This window comes from Dreissena polymorpha, chromosome 3, assembly GCF_020536995.1.
Source record: "Dreissena polymorpha isolate Duluth1 chromosome 3, UMN_Dpol_1.0, whole genome shotgun sequence".
Taxonomy (NCBI): Eukaryota; Metazoa; Mollusca; class Bivalvia; order Myida; family Dreissenidae; genus Dreissena; species Dreissena polymorpha.
In genome coordinates this window covers 49,365,758-49,392,603 of record NC_068357.1, presented here as the reverse complement: position 1 = coordinate 49,392,603, position 26,846 = coordinate 49,365,758, and the positions used below count along the sequence as shown (strand labels likewise).

General features: G+C 34.4%; 1 protein-coding gene across 1 annotated transcript; it reads right to left on the bottom strand.

Moving 5' to 3' along the window:
• Positions 1 to 737: 737 nt before the first annotated feature.
• On the bottom strand, positions 738 to 25,076 carry LOC127874078 (trimeric intracellular cation channel type 1B.1-like). The gene is made up of 5 exons (XM_052418191.1): positions 24,839 to 25,076; positions 15,380 to 15,539; positions 10,738 to 10,922; positions 10,077 to 10,164; positions 738 to 7,666 (listed from the first exon to the last, which is right to left on the bottom strand). The coding sequence occupies exons 1-5, from the start codon at positions 24,969 to 24,971 to the stop codon at positions 7,369 to 7,371; spliced, it is 864 nt and encodes a 287-aa protein (XP_052274151.1). The 5' UTR covers positions 24,972 to 25,076; the 3' UTR covers positions 738 to 7,368.
• Positions 25,077 to 26,846: the final 1,770 nt, after the last annotated feature.

The window sequence follows — 26,846 nt, the reverse complement described above, 5'->3', positions numbered from 1 at the left end:
ATTCTCCTTTACTTGGGACTGACTCAATGAAGTGATAATCTTTGATTGCCTTAAGTTAATGCAACTGAACAGGGGCCTATACAAACATATATAGGTCAATGAACTGATCCAGTGTTACTCTGATAGAAGAGTAGATTCGAGATCAAGGAAAGCAAAACAATTTGACTATGTAAAACAGATTTAGTTAATGGATACTATTTGAAAGTGGTACATATGACGTAACACGATAATATTTAAAAGTAGAGTAGTTATAATAAAGCAATACTATTTGAAAGTAGAACAGATGGAGTAAGCGATATTATTTGAAAGTAGAATTGCTGTAGAAAAAAGCGAAACTTTTTGAAAGCAGAACTGTTGTAGTAAAGTAAAGCAATACTATTTGAAAGTATAATGCTGGAGTAAGGTAAACAAATTTGAAAGTAGAACAGATTTAGTACAACCATACTATCTGAAAGTAGAACAGATGCAGTAAAGCAATACTATTTGTAAGTAGAACAGATGAAGTAAACCTAAACTATTAGAAAGTAGTGTAGCTGTAGAAAAGCAATAGCATTTGTTGTAGTACAGACCATGTCAAGTAATACATACTCTTTGACTAAGAGCAGATGCAGTCAAGCAAAAGTTTGATTGAGTACATATAGATGCCAGCAGGAGAACAGACCGAGTAATTTGGCCTGGTACAGACAGAATCGAAAGTTCAAATCTCACGATTGGAATAATAAAAAAAAACAGGCACGCACTGGGTAAGTTTTAATTATACCTCCAAAACATGGAAGACAATGATGATAACAGTAGAAAGGTAAAAGGAAACTTCCCGAATAAATAAATGGCATTTGTATATATGCGAAAAACATGGACATTACTCAAGGTAAAATGTGAAAACGATATTCCAAAATCTGACCTAAGATATTAAAGTATCAACCTATTAAATACGAAGACATGGCAACATATAACGTTCTTGCAAACATACAAAAAAGTGTATTATGTGTCAAAATATGTACAATGTGTTAACCCTTTCCCACTCAGAGGCAAAGTGACAGTGGCTATGTGCAAACAGCATACAACCAGAACAGCCTGCTAGTTAAGTAACTCACAGTCTGTTCAGGTTTTATGCTGTTTGCTGTTCATTAGTATCCTAGGGTTGGAAATGAAGCATTTAAAACTTGAATCTAGTAAGAAAGGTCTTTGATTAAATGTAACTTTTAAAGGGACTACAAACACATCAAAATAATATCAAAGTTGTAAAGGGTAAAATTATATAAAACAAATAATCTCAACACCTTAGTTGTTACTTAGTTGTTAATAGACCTGTCGAGTATTACATTATCTCTTAAAGAAATCCCTACACTTACCAATCCTTCATAAAAATATTTTATTTAATAACTGTAGTTATGATAGAGCCTTTTCATTATTAAAATTCTTTTCCATATAGGAAACTTATTAAAGGAACAGTGCATGGGCAGTATTGCATCTTCAGAGACGAATAACTCAAGCTATTTTTAGATACTTAAAATTTATGTTTTTGAAAATTTCTCTCAGAATTAGTGAGGAAATCTATTAAAGCAGGTTTTTAGTTTTTTTCTGTACGTTCTAGCACTCAATTAGAAATCAAAGTATGTATTATTTCAACATCTAAAATGAACATAGGCCAAAGGACATAAACTACGTAATACAAGTCTATTTGCAATAAAAGTTTGAGTGTATACTGCCTCTTAAGTTTGGTAATGATAGCATGAACAATTCGTATATATGCTGCAAATCAATTGTACAACAGTTAGTGTACAAAGTGTACCATCTGTTAATAGGACAACTACAAGTGATTTTTTTCCTGAAATCTTGAGAATAATCATCAATTTCACATGAACATAATTAATCAAATTAATAGAAATGTATCACTTTGTATTTTGATTTAATAATCTTTTGCTCAAACAACTTTAAAATACTTTAGCATAAACCTCAGTTTGCTCATCCATATTTAAACATAAAACTTTCAGGCACTAACATTCGGATTTAAAGGGGCCTTTTCACAGATTTTGGCATATTTTGAAGTTTGTAATTAAATGCTTAATATTGATAAATGTAAACATTGGATCTAAAAAGCTCCAGTAAAAAATCAAGAATAAAATTAAAAAAAAGAAAAAAAAAGTAACCCTCAACAGGGATCGAACCACTGACCCCTGGTGTCCTGGAGTAAAAAGTCTACCACTTAGACCACTCAGCCATCTTCCCTGATACAATGTCAGATGTATTTTATACTTTATATAAGCAATCCTCATAGTTTCACAAAATATAACGACAACAACAGAACTCTCAAAATTATAAATTCGTTTCGCCTTGCAATGCTTTATAATTTTCAGGTTTTTAAATCGTAAAAAGATGCATAAAATGTCTATTCTAGAGCATGATAAATGTTTAGTATTACTGTTTCCTTACAAATACAATAACTAAAATGAAAATTTGCGAATCTGAAACAACTCTTTTCAATTTTGTCAATTTACCCAAACGATAAAAGGCCCCTTTAAACAAAAAGATAACAGTTTCCATGATCAAAATATATACGTTTCATGGAAAGAAGACAAATACTGGTAATGTAATGAAATTTCGAATAATCTGATATATAAAGTCATGGTCACAACACATTATATCTGAACAACAACAACAACATCAAAGAACACACCACGGAAATACAACACAAAATAAAAATAAGATACTGGACATCCATTAATGAATTACCCCCAAAACAGTTACAAAAACTTGTTCAAGATGTTGTTTCGTATCCAAGTGAGATTCTTTGACATAAACTGAGCATTTGCTATTTGATAAAACAAACGATACGCAAACACACATTTAATTCACCCTTTTTAAGATATTTTACAAAAATGACACTTATGATACATTTAATAGCCTTTTCATTTTTGTTTCAAATTGATAAATAACCCTTTTCAAATTATAGAATATGTATACCGATTTTCTCATTTAAAACTGGACTCGCACTATCAAATACTATAAGAAAAAACAACACCCAACACATTGACATTTGTATCTATACATTAAAATAAAACTTTAAATTAAACAAGAGATGAAGCCATAAATTTGACCTTTGACCTTGAACGATGACCTTGACCTTTAGCCACTCAAAATATGGAGCTCCATGAGATACACATGCATGCCAAATATCAAGTTGCTATCTTCAATATTCAAAAAGTTATGACCAAACTTTAATGAAGGTTTAAGTTTTAGGAAAGAAAAAAACAATGATATTTGACCTTTGACCTTGAAGGATGACCTTGACCTTGACTTTTCACCACTCAAAATGTGCAGCTCCGTGAGATACACATGCAAGCCAAATATGAAGTTGCTATCTTCAATATTGCAAAAGTTATAAAAGTTTAACCAAGGTTAAAGTTTTGTGACACACACATACAATGACTGACAAAATGACCAAAAACAATATACCCCAAATCTTTCGATCTGGGGGCATAAAAAAACAAAACATTGGGATAGAGAAAATGTAACAAATGTGATCAGGAAACTTATCATGCCAATGTCATTTTCAGATGTTTATGTATGCAATCCTTCACAGTTAAGATTATAAGCTGAAAAATGTTCAAACGGTTGTCCCGAAAACCTTTATCCTTATATTTGAACGATTTTCATGAAAAAAGTAACACAACCTTTACAGTTACCCACACAAAATGAACAAAATAATAATTTCGACATAACTGATATGACTAGATGAGACGCAAACCCACTCGGATAACTTATTTCATATGATGGAACAGGCACACATGAAGAATACACATTCCATGTGCAATACTGACATATGTTCAAACCAAATTACACAAATCCAATCTATTTAAATTACAAACACTCACAAAATATGGAAAGCCAAATATGAAATGCAGGAGACATAAATGTATCTCAGTTTCTGAATACAGGATATGTAAACCAATTACATTGTATTTAAGGTTCTAAAAATCTGAAGGTTATCATAAGAGCATTTATGTCTGTATTGTGATTGACTTGTTTTCCATGAGTGATATTTAAAGACAGTGTCACACAGATGATGTGTATTTCAAAAATTTGTGATGGCCAAATATATTTTCTATAGAAATGATTCAACATGTGTAACATCTTCTTATTGGCAAACAATTTAGATGATGTTGATTTTTTTATTCATAAAGTTTGCAAACTAATGTAATATACACTACAAAGGTATTTAATAAAGTAATTTGCCCAATAATGTAATATAAACTACTAAGCTATTACATACAGTATGTAACTGAAACTCTAACCATCCAACCACCTTTGGCATCAAAATCAGAGCCAGTATTCTTTGACATACTTATGAAGAACATACTTGGGCAAAATATATATAGCTGGATAAAATGTTGCTCTTGTTATTCATAAGTCATCCTTATTACTAAGATCAACAACAACAAAAAATACAACATATTATAACATTTTTTTCAAGAAAATTCTTAATGTGTATATCCTCCGTCAAAGAATTTACATCCTAGGATAAATAAAGAATTATCTTTTTATAATAATAATAATAATCTATAAATGAAACACTGCTTTCATAACAAACAGGCTTATTTGATTTCCGACATTTAAGTTAGTATTAAAGGTTATGTTTCTTGGACTAGTATTTCTGATAATGGAAAATGTCAATACATCATGCATACAATACAATACACTGTAACTCCAATATAACGCGGACGACGGGGTCCAAGCCTCGCAACAGCGTTATAAACGGAAAGCGTTATAAGTTTTGAGCTTATTTATTTAAGAGGGCTATAAAAACAGGTAAAGTATAGCCTATAATATAGGTCCTGTGTATTGTCATGCAGTGTTGTCATCCGCAAATACATGCATATAAACCGAATTGAACGATAACAGTATACATACCGCTTTTCTAATGTGCACATTTATCCGATAATCCAATATAATTACAACATCACTTACGAAAAAATAATGTTAAACATTTATGACAAGAAATATGTTTACGAATTTCGTAAACAAATTCATATGCCTACGCTATTTTTCAGAAAAATTAGTGCATTATGGGACACAGCTTTCATTGGACGAGCGAATTTGAATTTAGATTGAATGCAATACGATACATGTACAAAGAAATATTTTATTGCGTCATACGCAGCATGTAAAAAACGTGCTTTCCGCGGACTTTCTGATAACAGGCACAAATTTAAGTGCATCTCTGTTAACCATTACACTGCGTTAGCATGTAAATAAAACGAAGGATTTTTTAATTTATTTTTCGTAAACGTACTGAAACATTAAACACACACACAGATATTTTTATTTATCAAGCATGTGTAGCATATAATAAGCGATAACACACTTACACCGGCATAGTTTATACAATGAAATACAATACACGATAAATACAAAACATAAACAGGTAATCGTTTTAAACAACTTTAATTTGATAATTATTCCGCTTGCACTTGTCTTATTGAAATTAGTGCACTGAACCGCTCTGATAGAGAATACATGTAATAAACACAAACACGCGAGTTTTCACACCTTTATTGACATTACACAACAGATTAACACCAATTAGCTGTCGAGTGTCGTTTAACCTCTAATCGATTAAAATCAGTTTAACGGACTGATAAAGCAATCAAGCTGTGATCGCCGGCTTCTTTGAATTTTCTGAAAATACATGAAGTTGCATGACAAGGATTTGAATTAGAAATGGAAGGTTGGAGAAAAAACGGGATCCAAGGACCCCCCGCATTATATTGGACACAGCGTTATAACAGACCGCACTATATTGGAGTTACAGTGTATTCACAGATTTAAAACTAAACATTCTCAACAAACAAAAACACTCTTGAGTAAACACACCAACTCCAATGTTCTGATCTAAGTTTCTGGATACATTAATAATTTAATCTATACACAAACTCTGTCTTAACCATAGTTCATGCATCAAGCTTTCAATTTTCCATCACAGTCATCTACATTTAGAAAATTGATAAATACAACAGCACTAGATGTGTATTAAATATCATTTTCAACACATTTGCAATACACTCTTAATCAGTACGACACTATTTATTGCACAGTCATGACATGACCCAAGGGAGGCAACTTTGAGAGTCATTTCTGACAACAAGAAGGGAGACTAATCATGCATGAAACACCTTTGACTAAAATCTTCAGACTAGAAAAGAAATTGCATTTGTTAGTATTTTTATATACAAAAAGCAGTGCAATAAACTTGTATAAAAAAATGTAAGTTAAAATTTACTATGACAGACTATGTTCTGCTGGTGACTAACAAAACATTTTTTTAAAGTAAAATTCTGAAATACATGTATACAAATAAACATTCTTAGGTAAACAATTATACAAAATCAATAAAAACACTTTTAAAACCAACTCTTTGTCTGACATTTAATAAGAAAAGAACACTAGGCAAACACAATATAAACCAGAACAATAGGATGAAAAAAAGAGCAAAAAAAGAGAGGAAACCCTCAATTCACGTTAAAGAACAAAACATAATCATTAGATATTTCCCCTCCATTGAGGGAAAGCCTAACTTCACTGTTTACTTATGTCAGGTGAAAACTTCTAAGGTTATTTTGTATGCTTTAATGTGAGAGAAACACACCTTTTAAATATTTTCTTATTGAAATCTTGCTTTAATGTTTTGCATAAAAAAATGTTTTTTTCTCATCACAAACATTAAGATGCCTACAGGACTTGAATGCGTTTATGGGTGGCAATTTTTAGATAGCACAAAATATGATTTAAATTTCATACAAGATAAAATCATTCAGGCTCATTTTTATCTTTAAACATTTTTAATTTCTAATCAACATGTTCAACATCATTTTTATCTTATGTCAAAAGCAATAACGTAAAATGATATTTACTTGGACAATTTTAATAATTTCTCATCAACACAATATTACTTTTATCTTTGGTAAATTACGATTTTATCGGCCCATAAATCATATAGGACGTTTTGTTTGCTAACGTCAAATTAACATCCCTTATAAAACACATTCACAAAAACCTATTCTCCATCTAATTTCACAGTGGACCACCATTTGAGCCTTGTTCTGAGAAAACTGGGCTGAATGCATGTGGGTAAAGTGTCATCCCAGATTAGCCTGTGCAGTCCATAGGCTTATCAGTAATCAGGGACAACACTTTCCGCCTAAACTTGATTTTTTTGGTAAGTTTGGGACTTCTTTGAAAGTAACAATACCATAAAAGCGGAAAGTGTCTGCACATGCTTCTCTGGGACGACACTTTACGCACATGCATTAAGCCCAGTTTTCTCAGAACCAGCTCATTTAAAAAACTATCCTAACACCATGAAAGCCCTCAATCCTTTTTCTTATCCTCCTTGCTCTTCGCGGGAACATCATTCTTGTCCTCCGTCGCGCGAGGCTCGCGCATCACCGCCCGCCGTAGCGCGTCCCACATTCCGCCCATGAAGATCGCGCAGAACAGGTTCTCAAATGGCGCAAACGGGTCGAGGATACCCAGCAACAGTGCGGAGATCTTGAAGTAGACAAAGAAGATCACTACACCGAAGTAGATCAGAGGGTGTGGGGCTGCGATGTAGTTTAGACGCTCCAGGAGAAACACTATCGAGGCCACCAGGCAGGCCTTGGTTGCGCTGAAATTCAAGAAAAGATCATAGGGAGTCAACAAACAACCCATGTTATTATTAACTGAACTTTACTGAACTTTTGAATTTAACCCATTATCACTCAGATACATTAACCCTTTGCATGCTGGGAAATTTGTCATCTGCTAAAATGTCGTCTGCTGAATTTCTAAAATCATCATTTTCTTCACTTTTTTTCAAAGAATACTATCAGAATAGCAAACAGTTTGGATCCTGATGAGACGCCACGTTCTGTGGCGTCTCATCTGGATCCAAACTGTTTGCAAAGGCCTTCAAAATCCGGTTCCAGCGCTCAAAGGGTTAACAATATCCAATTGAATTTAAGACCATACTTTAGTCAATTCTTACTAGATTGAAGTTTTAAAGCATGGATTTCCAACCCTAAGATACTGATGAACAGCAAAACCACAAAACACCTGAACTGCCTGCAAGTTAGTTGCATATAGCCATTTAAAGTTTGTTTCTGAATGGAAAAAGGTTAATAAAACACATAAAAAATCTCATAGTATGACCTGTTCATTTTTAGTTTATTTGTTCACATATGTTACTTTGGTACACACTGCAAACGAGAGTAAAACAACCCTGGTGCTTGCTTGTGTCTTTATTTTTTCGGCACAGGCTAATCAGGGACGACACTTTCCGCTTTTATGGTATTTATTGTTTACAGAAAGTCTCTTCTTAGCAAAAATTCAGTTTAGGCAGAAAGTGTCGCACCTGATAAGCCAGTGCAGACTGCACAGGCTAATCTTGGACGAAACTTTACACACATGCATTAAACCCCTTTTTCACAGAGCGCACTAAGTTTTAACCATACGAGAAACATGTCAAATTGTCGATGCATCAAAATTATTCAATTGAAATAATTGATCGTTCCCAAGAATGGCCTGCATATCAGTTACCAACACACACAATATCAGAACAATACCCTACCACATAAAACACATACTATTGAGAGGAAATGTTTGTCTTCTTTAAGAAATAATCACCTTCATCATGACCTAACTGGTCCCAAATGGACACACAAGCTAGGTTTATTTGAAGATTACCTGCACAATATGTTTCAGCTTAATAACTCAATCCATAGTAAAGTTATTATATAAATGCAGGGAACATTTTTAAACAAGAGATGTGTTTGTCAGAAACACAATGCCCCCTATTTCTCCGCTTTGAAGCCATATATTTTACCTTTGACCTTGAAGGATGACCTTGACCTTTCACCACTCAAAAATGTGCAGCTCCATGAGATACACGTGAATGCCAAATATCAAGTTGCTATCTTCAATAATGCAAAAGTAATTGCAAAACTTTAACCAAGGTTTAAGTTTTGGGACACAAACAATGAATGAATAATTGAATGACAGACAGACAAGCCAAAAACAATATGCCCCTGATCTTTCAATCCGGGGGCATAAAAAATGAACAGTGAACCAGACTGTCCTAAAATGATTTCCCATGCATGGTCTGCATGACTATGAGCATACCGCATACACAATGTCAAAGCAATAGCTCCATCTTAACTCGAGGTGTTGACTGGAAACCAATTTTCAATTTTTAGGAACAGTGACTTTGAACTTTACTCAACATGCCCTCAGGCATTTTCCAAGCCATTTTGAGAAATGGAGTCTGTTCAAATTAAGATTTTTTTAATCCATAAAAGGGCAAATTTGGGAATATTTATCGACAAAATGGACCAAATTGGGATTTTAAATATATACACAAATATTTTTTTTACACATCAGGCCATTGCCTGGCCAAAAAGAAATGCAATTCACGCTAAAATTCCACTGATTTGGGAAAAACAAAATTGATATTATATACTAGTAGCTCTTTATTATAATTCAAAGTAGGAGAACAAAATCATATAAATTATAGTTATACTTTGTTAACTGTTTATGAAATAAATTTGAGATGTAATAATCGCTAGAAACTTCTTTCTAATAAAAATAAAATAAAATTGTGAATTGGTAATATTTATAAAAAAATTCTGTATGGGATTGGGTCCATTTACTTTGGGATCGGGTCCATTAAACGGCCTTTTTTAAATAGTAGGATTTTCTTTGTCCAAATCTAGGTCTCCATGCAAGTTTGTTACATTCTACATTTCATCAGGAGTGGTTCCGTGGAAACTAAAGTACTTAATCGGACTTCAAATACCAAGCCACCATCTGCAAGTAACTAGCAGTCTTTTCAGGTTTTATGCTGTTTGCTGCTCATCAGTATCTAAGGGCTGAAAATGAAGCCTTTAAAACTTGAATCTAGTAAGAAAGGTATTTAATTAAATTTAACTTTTCGAGGGACTACAAATGCGGCAAAATACATATCTAAGTGGTAAAGGGTTAAAACAAGAGCCTGGAAAACAAAAAGTTTCCAACTTGAAAAAACAGTGAGCAAATCTTACAAAGTTGGGGTGAGTATTTCATTGTTCCCGGGAATCCAGAGGCCACGCACTAGACGCTCGAAATTCTTCATCAGGTAGCTGCCTGAGCCTGAAATAAGCACATGTTATAATATCATAATTAATTTCTTTTTTTTTTGCTCTGATCAAGACGTTTGTAAAGATTGAAGCAAAATTCTAAACGCAAATAAAATTTGAAGTTGTCAAATTTTTATAAATTAAACAAAATTTATTGTTTCATAAGTAAACACTGCTAAATATTTTTCCAGGACATTTTTTTTTTTTGCTTAAAACCTTTGTGTGATATATTTATCATTTTATAATATGATGCACTTACTGTAATTAAACTTAAGGCATAATGATAGCATAATATTAGCCTCTGCAGTACACACAGGCTAATCAAGAAAACTTTTAGAAGTCTCTTCCAAACGAAAATAGAGTACAGGCTGTAAGTGTGGTACCTAATTAGCCTGTGCTAACTACATAGGATAATCTGGGACAATATACAACGCAAATTCATTAAGCATGGTTTTCCCAGAGTCAGCTCATTTTTATGTACAACACTGTCAATATTAACCATCAAAAGGCACAAAACAGCAGGTCCAACCAGGAAACCAACAAGCTTTTGACTAAAACTAAAGAGTATGCAGAAACAAAGTCATACCTTTCACCGTCCCAATAACTACAATGATGAGATACGCGTTAGGGTACAGTTTTGCTGTGTGGTTCACAGCGGAATACACTTTGTTCGCCCGCTGCACTTCCTTGAGTGTAGAGATGGCCAGCTTGAATGGCAGCAGCTTGGCCAGCTTGTACACGATGTCAAATGGGGAGTAAAACACCGCATACCTGGAACAGTGCTAGGTTTCATTAACCCTTTCCCACTCAGAAGCAATGTGAAATTGGCTTTTGCAACCAGCATAAAACCAGACCAGCCTGCAAGTAACCTGTTCAGGTGTCATGCTGTTTGCTGCTCATCAGTATCTAAGGGTTGGAAATGAAGCCTTTAAAACTTGTATCTCATAAGAAAGGTCTTTAATTAAATTAAACTTTCAACAAGATTACAAATGCGTACAAATATGTATCTACCGAAATTACTCTATGTTTTCGGACACTTAAAAATAATATTTTTTTTTTGTGCCCGAAAACTTAGATACGAAAAATATTCACAAAATACAGGTGTCCAAAAACTTTGAATCAAAAATGGTCTGTAAACTCGAAAATAGCGTCAATTGTATGAACGACTACCAGTAATAGCACGCGCTTGTAAAATACCATACCATATAGTATAACTTACAGTTATATATGTTTGCACTGCATTTAGAGACTAACGTAATCTAACACCTTTCATTGTTCGTAATACTTGCAATAGGGTGCATCACACTTTGAAGGCAAGCGTTTAGTATTTGTCACAGTTATTTTACTGAGAAGGGGTAGTACCATTGCAGTAGATAATTTAACTGTTAATTGGCACTACCCCTGGCAATTGTCATCACGCTTATGCTATCGGACCAAACCATTGTTTAATACGGGTTAACATCGTTATTCACCCAAAAAGCGCAAATGTAATGGTCCGTTGCCCTCAGGCATGCCCCTGCCATGTTTTATGATGTTCTGGTTGTAAAACCTCATGATCAAAGTGTTATTAGATATCGAAAACAGGACCGAAATTTGGTAAAATAGCGCTTTAAAATATACTGTCTGAAAACTTAAGAGACATTAATTGTGGACGAAAACTCGTGTGTCCGAAAATTAAGAGTCACGAAAAGTAATTATTTTTGCTAAAAAAAAGGGGTGTCCGAAAAACTTAGAGTGTCCAAAAACATACAGTAATTACGGTAAGTTGTAAAGGGTTAATGTATCACTTTAAAGTATTACTATAAACAATGATCGTGTTTGGAACCAGGAAAAGGAATGGAGCAAGCATTTTTTGCAAACTGATTTATTCCGAATACCAAGCAGTGCTCCAGCTAGGATTTGAAAAGGGCAGGGGGGCCTTTTTGTCAAAAGGGCACTTTCGATGCGCAGTATATTGTCAAAAGGGCACTTTCGACGCGCATTTTGTGAAAAGGGCACGTTCGAGCCCGCGGGTGTTTCTGGAATGCTTCCTATTGCATTTTAATTTATATGTTATAAATAATTGTATTATTCCCATTATTATTAAACCATTCAAATATAATGTCTACAATGAGGATTAAAATAATGACAATGAAATAAGAGATTTATGAATTATCATATGTAAAAAAAAAATATAAAAAAAAGTTTATTAATTTTTTTTTTGAGAGGGGGGGGGGGGCAGGGCGGGGGGTTCGGGGGGGGGGGGGGGCAGGGCGGAGGTTCGGGAGGGCAGGGCGCGGCGCCCTTCGATTTAGGCCTAGCTGGAGCACTGCCAAGGTGCTGTGTTGTAGCAATTAAATAGCATCAAACAAAGATAGATCTACTAATGTAATATTGAAATCATTCTTGCTGACTGTGATTTCAAGACAGTGTTGATATAAAGGTTTTAAAAATGAGTATTTCTGGTACAAAAGTAATAATTCAACAATAGCTGTGTTTGTAAATCATAATGCCCCCTACTAGGGCTGTAACGATACATTCGAATATTCTAATTACTCGAATACTGCTGTGGACGAATCGTATTCGTTATTCACCACCTCCCGAACCGAATATTTGGCGAATACAAACAACGTGGTTTTGAGTTTGAAAGTTTAATCATCTTATCTTACCTTTCAAATGAAGGTTCATACAATAAACCACTATATTTAAATGTTCTTCTCCTAATTCCAGCATTTTTTATCATGTTTACCCCACCCACTATGTTACACAGTGAGATTATCAACAATAATGGCGGGCACCGGTTGAATATTTACTACATTGAATTGAAAAATCTTTCGATGATTGTTTAATGTTTATATAGGCAAATGAGTGCTTTGATACTCAAACACACACACAAAAGATTGGCAGATGGAATTTATTTTTTGTTTATCTTTACGCCAATGATCGTGCAACTTATCAACAAACATGGAGCCTAGTAGCAAAGGGAATGCTATTGATTTCGTTGACCTGCCTGCCAAATTCACGTTGTTTGTCTGGCGCTGTGTTCAAAGTTTAAGCAGTTCTAGTCAGTGTTTTGTTATTTCAAAGTGTTATATTTCATATTTTCAGTATGCAATGATACTCAATTAATCAAATTGACAAATACCCATACAGTCGAAACCCCATGGCTCGAACTCGCTTGGCTCGAATTTCCAGTTGGCTCGAACTCTCATCAAAGCACCGTTTTTGTATCGCTATTTATTCATATACAATTTTGTCGGATGGCTCGAATTCGCGAGGCTCGGACTATTTTCACAGAGTTGGTGACAATTTCCACACGTTCTTTTGTTCGGATGGCTCAAAATCGCTTCGGTTTGCAAAAACTGTAAATCGATTATGGCGGCTTTAGTAAAGGCACTCAATAATTGATATAACAACGGTTGAAAACAAGTCAATGACTTAATCGTTAATTGATTTGAGTAACAGATGATTTTTTTATTAATGTAATCAGAAATTATCTCGAGGAGTGCGAAAACTCACAGCATGTTCAATCTCAACTGGGCGTAAAAATTTTGTTTCTCGATGACTGCTAGGGAACGCAACACAGACTGACAAAATGTTATTTTTCAAACAAATATTAATAAATAAATCAATGTAATACTGTCTTATATGTAAATAATGTGTATATAGTACTGATCCATGTTTTGTTACTTAGTGCTATGTGTTACCAGAAAATGTGCTTCGTTAAAACTTGCTGATATAACTTAATATATGATATTATTTATTGCATTTGAAACTGTTTTACAATATTGGTAAATAAAAGTTTTTACTAAGTATAAATTTGGTTCTTATAAAATTCAAAACAGATAGTAGTACGAAGTGTAGCGGAGTTAAATCAATATGTGTACTCTTCAACTGGAGGTTTAAATGTATTGCAGACTTGTTCCTTAACAAAAGTTTATAATATAAATCGGATGGCTCGAATTCCGGATAGCTCGAACTTTTGTTACCGGTCCCGATGAGTTCGAGCCATCGGGTTTCATCTGTAGTTTCATACTATTTAATGTCATGTCAAGTTGTCAGTATTACTTTTGTTCATTGAAATTCATATTCATGAATAAATATTCGTATTCGCCACCCTGTATTCGTGATACGTATCATATTCGTTACCTAGTGTATTCGTTACAGCCCTACCCCCTACTACAATTTGAAGCGGCACATTGAAGAAGCAGTTCAAGAAGCAGCTATCTTAGAGAACATTGTTCAAGGCCCATTACTTTGTCAAAAATCAAAAGACCAGAGTGAAACTCAAATCATGATCTGTCATTACTCATACACAAAAAATAAGGTCAGCATCAGAAAAATCAAGAAAAGAGTTATTTTAAAGAAAATACCCAAGCCAAAGGCCAATAATTTTGTAAACATTCGATGGACCGGAATATACTCAAATTTGATCTGTAAGTCATGTAGATAGACTAACATAAGCAAACACAAATGTCAAGATCTGCATGCATTAAGGAAAAAAACTCTGGAAACCAATACAGGCCAGCCAGACATATGGAAAGTGCCACTTCTTTATGCCACCTTTTTGGGGGCATAAAAAGTTTTCCCCACTAAACCAAAGTCAATATTTAATAGTCAGTTAAGGAAAATTGTCACATTGTGCCACAATTACAATAGGCAGGGAGCCCTACAGGCAGATACACTGATACAATGCAAACCCCTTTTCCCACTCAGAAGCAAATTGAAAATCGCTACATGCAACCAGCATAAAACCATAACAGCTTATGCATAACTCGCACTCTGCTCAGTTTTTAAGCTGTTTGGTGCTCATCAGTATGTGAAGGTTACGAATTAAGCATCGCAAAATTCAAAATTGGATCTAGTAAGAAAGGCCTGTAATTCAAATAGACTTTCCAAGGGCCTGTAAAACATGTCAAAGTGCGTACGTATCTGATTGTTAGAGGGTTAAAACAGTTACATTTGGCAGCAATTGTAATATGCAATACGGTACATTACAGGCAGAAACATAAAAATTAGTGAGTGTTCCTGCTAGGATTTGAAAAGGGCAGGGGGGTGGGGTCTATTTTGCCAAAAGGGCACTTCAACGTGCAGAATTTAGTCAAAAACGCATTTTTTAAAATGTTATAATAAAAGGGCAGGGTAGGGCATCGGAAGGGCAGGGCTTTGGAAGGGCATGGTGGGGCGCCCTTCCATATAGGCCTAGCATTTGAGCACTGAAAATCAATAACAAAAGCACGAGAGCATACCAGACGGCAGTTGCTGTGAGCACGTCGCGGTGGTCCTTGAACGGTGTGATGGCCGGTTCCCCCAGGAGGATGTTGGCGATGATGCTGCCCGCAAAACACACCAGCATGCTGGAGAGCCAGGTGGAGAGAGGGTGGCGCCGGTGGAACAGCTGCTGGCCACCTGAACACCGATAAAGAGTTAGTAGAGAAAGGTTTCACTCATTGTTCAGGTAATACGTAGCCCATTTAAATATGTATTTAACATTAAAGGGCCAAAGTTTTATTATATATCTGTTATCAGCATAAAATTTTACAGTTTTTCAAAAAAATGCCTTGCATTAACACGCACATTCATTGATTTATGATTTTGGAAAAAATGAGGAATTTGCTTCGGTCACTTTCAAATTAGTGCGTTAAATTCCCTATTTGATCAGGAAAATGTAAGAAAATTAATATCCTATAAATAACAATGATTTTAAAGTAACATAGAAACTCTTCTTATTTTGGCTGTTTTATGCAGTTTGATGAAGTAAAGATAAAGTAACTGGTCCGAGCAGGTAATGTCCCCCCCCCCTCGAAATTAACCAAGTGTTCAACAGACTGAGCAATGAGATATCATTAGAATTATGTTGATCTTAATTTTTTTTACCACATTTACTCAGTTTCAAACTCAGCTGATATATTTATTGGTACAATGTTTTAAACCAGCTTCATATACATCCAGCAATAAATGTGGCCTCTAGAGTAAATTAGTAGGCCATTATCCGCCATTGAAGACAGTGGGAGAAAATTTCCAAATACACAGATGAAATTTTGTATTGACTTATTTTTTTATAAACTGATAAATTATAACTACATTGTATTATTATTGACCCATGCAAGTTTTTTTCTCTAGATTTACATCAAATTTAAATGCCTTCATCAAACTTCCAGCTAGGTTTGAAAAGGGCATGTGCTCTTTTTTACCAAAAAGGCACTTAAGCACATGCGGTCATATTGTCCATTTGTTACCCTGGTATATATTTAATGGTACAAAAAAGTCATGTATTTTCATATAAAAAATGGTTTCCACAATTAATAAATCTGTTTTTTTACTGCATAATTATGTATAATTACCCAATGATATAATCACTAACAGCAATAATAATGATAAAAGAAGCAACTAATTTCACATGCTATCTTGTCTAACCATTTGATCACCGAAACCAGTAATTGATTGCAGACACCCTGGGTGAACACAGATGTGTTTCTAGGGTACAGGACAAGAGTGTTATAACTTATACACACATAGAAGACAGAGTGAGAGAAGCCATAGGTATTTTGGTGATACTTAGAAAAGATAAGCTTGTGAATTACAACGTCCTTTGGAAATAAATAGAGGATATTTGTTGGCTTTGGTTGAATATTGATTTTAATTCACGAGTGATGATAAAAATAATATTTTCATGAGTGTCACAAATATTCCACCAAATCAAACACTTTTTTATTAATTTATGCTTACAAATGATTATTTTTGTATTTTTGCTTAAACAATGATGCCGTAACGTCATGAAAACGACGTTATTTCACAGCAGAACAGAGACAATTATCGATAATTGTCACTACATTTTCACTGTTTTTAACACTGAATTATCAGTTTTAATTCACTGATATTTCTCTATAAACCCCCTGAAAGATTTATTTTTCCATCCTAATTTATATCCTTCATAGAATAATTATCAAAGGATATGGGATTTTTCAATGGGAAAAGTTAGTGAGGTATAATGATACTATTTTTAAATACATAATTATATCAAGAATTCATGCTCATATTGCACATGTTAGAGGAGGGAATCATAAAGCCTGCAGCAGACATCATCTGCTTTGTAACCCTGGTACTAGTTCTACTACAGGCATGGTTAAATTCCACTAGCTTGCAAATTCTTTGTGTATCAGAGCAGTGGGTATATCAGTAATTCTTACAGCATTATCACAGAACTGAGAGGTATATGATGTATATTATAAGAATAGGTATTCATAAAACAGGTATTCCTCTGTTTCAGGACACAGAACAGATTTGCAAACTACTAGTATTTCACTCCAGAGGGAATTGAGATCCTTTTCAAAGGGAAATGTGGAATACCTTTACCAGGGAGTGTGTGTGTGTGTGTGGGGGTATTATTAAGATAAAGATTATTTTTCATTTACTTAAATAATAAATATTTAGTTACTATTTACACATATTGAAAATAATTATAGGGATTGATTTTATAGAATTTCAATAAATGTTTCACTAAAATTGACTACAATTTAAACAAGAGATGTGTTTGTCAGAAACACAATGCCCCCTATTGTGCCACTTTGAAGCCATATATTTGACCTTTGACCTTGAAGGATGACCTTACCTTTCACCACTCAAAATGTGCAGCTCCATGAGATACACATGCCTGCCAAATATCAAGTTGCTATCTTCAATAATGCAAAAGTTATTGCAAAACTTTAACCAAGGTTAAAGTTTTGGGACACACACAATGAATGACAGATAGACAGGCCAAAAACAATATGCCCCCGATCTTTTGATGCGGGGGCATAAAAACATGTAAAACCTAATCACCCTGTAAAATTATCCGTTAAATTTCAAAACATCCGTGCATGAGCGCCACCTCAGAAGTATCATTGGCTCAGGGAAAAAAAAAAAAATTCTAAACTGCATTACAAAATATTAACATCAGCTTTTTTTCACTCGTCTTTGTAGGACGAGAGCTTTAGGGAAATTCACTTGTCCTTTCAAGATTTCAAGATTTCACTTGTCAATACGAGTGGACGAGTGGAATTTTTGTCCCCAGGGCTCATTTATTAATCTTGAAAAGAGATGGCGTGCGTGATTAACGGCCATGCATTTGTTCAAAAAAAATTCAGCATATGCAGTGTTTTTTTCACCATTTTGGGAATGGGTCCAGTTCCTTTTGGATTGGGAAATTCGCGCAATCCAAAACTGGGAAATAAGCGTTGTTTTTTGCTAACAAAATGCTTAAAAATAAGATTAAGTGTTTTAAATATCATATTTAATAAGGTTTTACTTGAAGAGGTGATTGAGAGATAAACTAAATGTTGAGATTTAAAACACAAGCAGTATCCCTATGTCCTTCTTAAAAGCATCAGTGCCAACGCATTTCCAAACTGAAAGTAGTAATTATTTCCGGAAGTTATATTCAGTGCATATGCCATTCGCGCAATGAAGTCATATTAAAACCAACTTTTCTCCTTGTTGTCGAACTATTGGGCTACACTTTGTCTTCTTACATGTTGTAATGAGTTGTAACAAAGACAAACATTTATTTCCTCGTGCACTTCGTTCCGACGCGCGTCGAATGTTCAAGATAATTCGGGGCGTGCGTATGCCAGAAATGGCGGGAAAAATTTTCTCTAGCACTTCTTGCATCCGGGTTAAATAGTCAATACATCTAGTCTGTACAATGAATTGTTACATGTTGTAAGTTTACAGTATTGTGAATAAAGGCCATGTGGCAATAGTGCACAAACTGATGCACATGGTTCCATTAATGCAAGACACAAGAGCTGTCTCCATTGGAAGACATATCAGCGTTATAGATAATTTTTGACCCATGGGGGTAAATACCCCCACTTTTCAAAGCATGGGGGTAAATGGTTAAATTCTTCCATGCTTAAAGGGTAATTTGCTTAAAGTAAAACAAGAATATAGCCGGTGTACAGACACACTACTTTAATCATGTTAAACACAATTAACCATTAACTATGTGTATTCTTCATTAGTTGGTTTCTTAAGGTGTTTTTTGTTTACATTTAAGACGAACTTCGTCCTTATCGTCCCCCACCGTGAGACATAGAAAACTTTTTTGCCATTTTTCAACAGTTGTTTTATTAGCATTTAAATGTGTCCTTTTTTATTTGAAAACAAAGGAAATTAAACCATTCAGTATTTGCAGTACAATGTTTTTACTCGATACAACTTTCGCCGTATAAAAAGACTCAATTTTACTTTGAGAAGTAATTTGTTTTGGCTTTCAAAAAGCCATGCTGACCTCTTTATGTAAATAAACACATAAGCTCTTGACTGTCTGTTAAAAATATCAATTAAGAAATAATAATTTTCTATCATGGTTTGTTGTCGAATAACCCACAGTAAGGAGTAAAGATGCGTAGGAATTAAATCACGAGTGCGAAGCACGAGTGATTTGATAACACGCATCTATACAACTTACTGTGGGTTATTCGACAACAAACCATCATAGAAAAATATTATTTCGATTCTAACACGATTCTGATTGATTTGGTTCAAGCTTTAGGACGTGAACTATATTTTTCAATACTCCGCCCTTCTTAGTACAAAGTTCACTATTTTGTGACGTCATTGAATTGTACTAACATATGACGTCGTTTTCATTCATAAATATTTTGCAGATGACGTCACTTTCATTGAAAACAACAATCGTAGAAACTTAATGACGTCACGTTTATTGATGCTACTGAAAAGCTGACATGCTATAAATGTTTTCTGAATAACGTTTCCTAACAAACAACATTCTTTGTAGGCGTGGTTATGCCACTAATCACCAAATATACAATTTGTTGTTTCATTACATTTATATACATGCTACAATTATTACATTTCTTTCAGAGCGGGTTTTAGCACGTGCATTTTACTGCAATATTTTCTTTATTTATTCGGAACTATTTTCGAAACATGAAGCTCCGCCCATAAGTTATTGCAGAATAACCCACACTTGATTTCCTTCTTTGTCTATAGAAAACAAGTCGCGTGCCGTGTTAGAATACTAAATTTACCATGCGTCTAGATGATAGAGAGTATACATACCGACTGGCTAACTATTTCTACAATCCAGCGCACAAATTAGCTCTAATTTTTACGATAACCAGTCTCATATGTTGACCAAAGACAATCAGCTGTTCATATTTTTTGTTTACAATGTACGCAGAAAATTTACATCATTTGCATAAGTCCAGATTTGCTTACTTAAATGTACGCACGGAAATGATAAATCGAGCGTATCTTGATATTTTTAATGCGTATATTACGCTAATAGCTTATCTAGAGCGCTGACATATGCCCCCGAAAAATGCTTCTTCAAAACCTAAACGCAGACCCTAAGTTCATGGTCAAGGTCGAAGGGGTCAAAATTTGTGTGCGTATGGAAAGGCCTTGCATACCAAATATGAAGGTTACATCTGAAGGGACATAGTTGCTATGAGCAATTTTCGAAACCTAAACGCAAAAGTAAGACGGACAGACAGACTAACAGTGCGACTGCTATATGTCACGCTACCGGGACATACATGTTTGTAAAGTGCCTTTTATATACTTTTTTTATTCTTTCATACGCTCTATCCACCATATTGGGAAACTGGCTTAATGTTGCCGACTAAAAGTGTCGCTCTTGGTAGGTCACAGTTCACCAATCTTTTGCACATCGTGATATTTGATATAACCTAAGATGATAACTATGTCGAATATTTACACTTTTCCATACTTCAAATTAACAAGCAATGTGTCTGTGAAACACTTACTATGCCCAATATGAAGTTGCTATCTTCAATATTGCAAAAGTTATGGCAAATGTTAAAAATGGGGCAAACAAACCACAGACAGGGCAAAAACAATATGTCCCGCTATAGCGGTTGGACATAAAAATGTCAGCAAGAATAGTGTGTTAAAACATCATCGTGTTTTTTAGGATGAATGCAAAGGATAACGTCCATAGACATAGGCTGTGTTGGACACTGTTGGAATAATCAAGAATGCGTCTCAATTTGTTTCGTTTATTTATTTTTTGACCTATCATGACAACAATGACGACAAGCATTGGCGATTCTCGAATATGGTGTTCCCCATTTAGCGGATCTTGCAAACCAAATGTTGTTTTTTTAAATGCATGACGGCAAATGGTAGAGCGTGAACGTGCGATGTTGCGGTAAAATATTATTCATGATGGCGTCATACAATGACATGCCTTTAAACAATTTAAGCTATCAAATTAAATCACATTAATTCTTAACAGGCTACCATTCAGGTAAATTAAATGTGTTTTTGCAGTTTATTTATCGCTTTCCTTAATTGGTAACAAATTATATCTGTTTAGTGATGCGCACAAAATCTGTACAAACTGCAATTGTGTTTATGAAGGGGTGGCATGTTATACCAGAGCCGGGAGTACGTTTATATGGACTACCTCGTAACCCAGTGAACATCTAGTCCATATAAACGGACTCCCAGAGCCTTTGATAATTTTTGCTATGGCGGCTCTGGCAGTCCATATGCACCCCTTCATAAACATAGGTGCAGCTCAGTGCAGCGAATCCGTGCGCTTCACTAAACAGACGTCGTTAGAGACAAATTGAGGAAAAAAATGAATAAACTTCATAAACATGTTAAATTTACCTGAATGGCAACCTACGGATGTTATCCTTTGCATGCACCCTATAAAAACACGACAATGTTTCAACACACTTTTCTCGCTGACATGTTTATGTTTAAATTTGAAACAGTGTATTCTGTATCGAATACCACATCGTTATCGAATTTATAGGCTGGAGCACATAACCCGACGTGCAAAATATTGGTGTACTGCGACCTAACCAATATTGGGTCAATTTTCCAATATGGCGGATACAGCGTACAAAACAAAACCTAAGGCAATAAAATCAATTATTTCTTGCTTTAATGGTACCATTTGGATGAATTTGTGGTTTAGATAGTAGTCCATATAAACGGACTCCCAGAACCTTTGATAATTTTTGCTATGGCGGCTCTGGGAGTCCATATGCACTCCTTCATACACATGGGTGCAGTTCAGCGCACGGAATCTGTGCGCTTCACTAAACAGAGTTACAGACGTCGTTCGAGACAAATTGAGGAAAATAATGAATAAACTTCATAAACATGTTAAATTTACCTGAATGGAAACCTACGGATGTTATCCTTTGCATGCATCCGATAAAAACACGACAATGTTTCAACACACTCTTCTCACTGACATTGTTATGTTTAAACTTGAAACAGTGTATTCTGTATCAAATACCACATCGTTATCCACTTTTTGGCTCCAACACATAACGCGACGTACAAAATATTGGTGCAATGCGACCTGACCTATATTGGGTCAATTTTCCAATATGGCGGATACCTCGTACAAACAAAACCTTAGTCAATACAAATCAATTATTTCTTGCTTTAATGGTACCATTTGGATGAGTTTGTGGTTTAGATAGGTAAATTTTAATACGCTCTTGCAGTTTCAGTGTTCATTAACCTTTGAATTGTTGATAACATTTTGCACCCATGGACAAGAGAGAGCGCATTGCAACTCTCAGCCTAAGCTGAGAGTTGAATTATTGCAACTAGTTTAGATAGGTAAACTTCAGGGCTTTCCACTGGCCATTTAACGATCCCTCGCCAGGGCGCTTGAATTTCGAAATCAGAGTCCCCGGGGTGCTTGAAATTTTCCGATAAGTGTATTTTTCAGTAAAAAAAGTGGAGATTGTAAAAAAAATCAAGGTTTCTCTATCAGTGTATCAATATTCCCTATTTTAAAAGAGCACTTGGTACCTACTTTCACAAGTAATCGCCATAAACACCACATGGGGTAATGGATAATCCACTGATAAGAGAAAAGCATGACGCACGTATCGATTATTCTAGTCACATTACACAGTCATTTAAATGCTGACAAGGATGTATCACTGGTAACTTTCCAGTCGTCAAACTGTGATGTTCATCGTCCAATCTGTTACGCGAATGCTTATGAGGGCGGGGTTAACTATCAACAATTATTTTTGATTGACATCGGGCACAAAGTAAGAGTTTATCGCAGCTTGATTAGCAAGAAGTTGTACCATTTACGTAATATAAAACCGGTAACTAGAACAGTACATTCAAGACGGTTTCGGGCATCATCAGCACACCTTTTTACTGTAGACAAGTGTTACACATGACTCATATTTAATACGAGAAATTAATTGCAAGTGGTAAACAATTAATTACTTATAGCGAGTAAGTTGTGCAAATAACTCCCGGTTACAATTATGCAATTACAATTTAATTCCAGTACATGTATATTTCATCATGTCCATTTATAGAACTGATTCACCTCGTTTTTCTGACATTTATTCGACACATAATGCGCTTTAACAAATTTTTGTTGAATTAATTACGCACATTTGTAAATGTTTCATCCGATAATCGACATTTTTAGAAGACTGATGATGGCAACCGGCCGTAATCCTCGTGGACAAGGTGAATTTCATGCATAATTCCGTCAAAACATTTATTGGACTCATAAAGTGTTAAAACAAATTATCGTTTAGCGCAACTGTTAATATTTGTTGATATCTCAAATGGGAATAATTAAATTTTTAATCTGAAACCCATTCCCGTACGTCGATGTATATGCGTTTTTAATCCAAACACTTCCGAATGTAAATGTTACCGCAATGTTAAAATATTCTTGATTCAAATTAGCAGTGCACATTTATTTTATGTCGAATCTTTTTCTCAATTAAAAAGAGTGCGAAAATTATGCAGCATGTACAACATCGCGTCATTTGCATAGAAGCACGCGTGTATCGTTTTAACAAGCACACAACACGTCAGGGGATTGACGCATGTTCAGAGGCAATATTTCATCAAATCTATAAATAGTCACTTAAAATTTATTTGATACTATAGAAAAATGGCAAGGTTTGTTTTAAAGAAATAATTGCATGCTTTTATCGTAAATATTTACCAGTAAGTGATTTATAAAAACGGAATAAACGGGATTATCGGGTAATAAAAATAGAAACTTGAATTGTAGTAAGTAAACAGTAATAGAGTCAGCTTGAAACGGATGTATTGGGGAAATGTTTGTGTCAAGATTTTACTATATGTACGGGAAAGTTTTAAAACAATTTAAAAATATAAAAAAAGTATATATATTTTTAAATGACTGGGGGATTTGCTTGAAGAGTCATAGCGCACCAAATGACGTCTTTTGACGCTGTTATTCTTTGAGTTATAACATACCACAGAACGTGAATTGACACGTAAATTTAAAAAAAAATCAACGTCGAGAGGGGACACCCCTCCCGAACCACCCCTATCAGCCCGACAAAAATCCTGTGGAAAGCACTGAACTTAAATTAGTTTTTGCAGTTTCAGTTTTGCACACATGGACAAGAGAGAGCCGGTTTCAACTCTAAGCAGCCCAATGGGCTATAAAGCTTAGAGTTGAATTATTGCAACTAAGTGAACATCATGGATTCAAAAGACAAAAAGTTAATCTTAATTGTTTGCTGTTTTATTAATCAATTATAGTTATACTGATTATTTTAGCTCAGGCTTAATAAACTGATTTAGGCCCGTGAAATTGTTAAGCCTATAGCCTGACCGGGCTAGTGTCGAGTAAAAATTAATGCGATAAGTAATTTTGTCAATCATTCCATGTGATTATGGGAAATAATTACCAGTCGGTTGGACGGCTGGAATGTCATCTCTAACTGTCATGCACATCAGCATGTAGTGAGCTATGTCGAAATACGGATACATCTTCAGTTTTGTAACCTTAGTTGCAATATCCATGAATGTTTGAGGATCCATTCTGAACTGGAATCGAAATTTCTATTCAAAAAAGGTCAAAATGATTCTGAGATGATGCTGTGTGAAGTACGCATGCGCGTCAGGAATACTTACGGAGTAACTTACCCTGAAGGTTACAACTAACTATATATTTTGGAGATTGCGCAATTTGTTATGAACACCACTGTGGGGTAAACTATGGAATAATTACTGCTAGGACAACTTGCACGCCCGCATCTTTTTATTGAACGGATGACCTTACAATTAAGTAGTAAGAGTCTGGATAGTTATTTGGGTGCCGGTCAACTCGTACCTAAGTCAACTCGCACGGTAGTCAACTCGCACGTTTTTTGGTCAACTCGCACGGCATTTCTGGTCAACTCGCACTTTTCAAAGTCAACTCGCACGCCTCGAAAAAATATAGAGAAATAGATGAAGGATGTAATATGATCAGTAGTTTATAAGAAGTTTATAAGTAAAAATAATAATAATTATGTCCTTTTTCAATAATCTAAATATACGGTTGTCACATTTAATGGCTCTTTTACACTTGTGGTCGGTGTTTTTCACGGGATATATGAATGTTTGTAATAGGTGTGAAAGGTCTTATATTCAACTAACAATCATTAAAATGGCAAAGCATTAATCAATTAAACTAAATTGGTATGATAATTAATCAGTGATACTTTAATGTTTGTCACAAAACGGAGAATGTTAATTTAGCTTGTAATTAAAATGTTTTACTTTTATAATCAGGTGTGAGTTAAATTAAAGAAAATTAAAACGAAAATTAGGTAATGTTTGTTGCATTCGGATATTTCATAATAGATCAAAGTTTCTTAGTTATGTATATAAATCGACTAAATTAAGAATAGGTTATCATTATCAACATATATGTACTTCGGAGTACATACGTATAGTGAATTCATGCGTTTTTTGTGTGATGGATTATCCGTGTATATTGTGTTCAAGGAATGTGGGTCCAAGGCAGCAAGCAATTGAATGCGATAGTTGCCAAAAATGGCAAAACCGAACATGCGAAACCGGTAAGTACCATTCATGTCATTGTATACTATAATATTTCAAACAAGTGGAAAGTGATACTCATTTTCTATAGCGTGTCCGTTGCAAAACTTACATTTGCTATTTTCGCGTATAATGTTATTAAAACGACCTCTTAAGATTTCTAATTAATGTGAAGATAATCGAAATCGTGTTAGTGGTGTGTTGTATTTCTTATTTCTGATTTTTCATAAAGTCAAGTAGTTATCTCAATATACCAGCTTTTCTCAATATACCAGCTTTGCTTGAAGTTATTTAATAAACGTTTTTTATTTGTATTGTATTGTAGATGAATGTTTGTTTTTGTAATACTGTTATCACTCGATCCAAGTATTTTTAACCAATATCGGAATATATGTAATTTGCAATTATTAATTCAAATACGTTTAATTGTTCGCGTGTTGATTTATAATAGTGGAAAGTATTTAATTATTTGTATTCTAATTTCTATTTAATTGTTATAAACTTTGTATACGCTTATATTTTTTTACCTTTAATGAGCTATGAAAGATATTGAAAACAGCTGTCATCAGTAACAATACCCTATTTCTCACCACTAAAATTACAATAAACAGATAATCTGTCAGTCATTCAGAGCTGATGAGGGTACTGATTATCGAGGAGTAGATAAGGCTATTACTGATATAAGAGATAAGGCTGTAGTATGGGATACTTATATTTCTATATATTATTTATTTGTTCATGCTATACAATTTAATTAATTAATGTAGAACCGTAACTCATGTACAAATTTTAAAAATGTTGGTAAATTTTATTATTATTAAATAAATAAACATTTGATTCTTGTAACTTGTATGATTGAGAATTATTGTA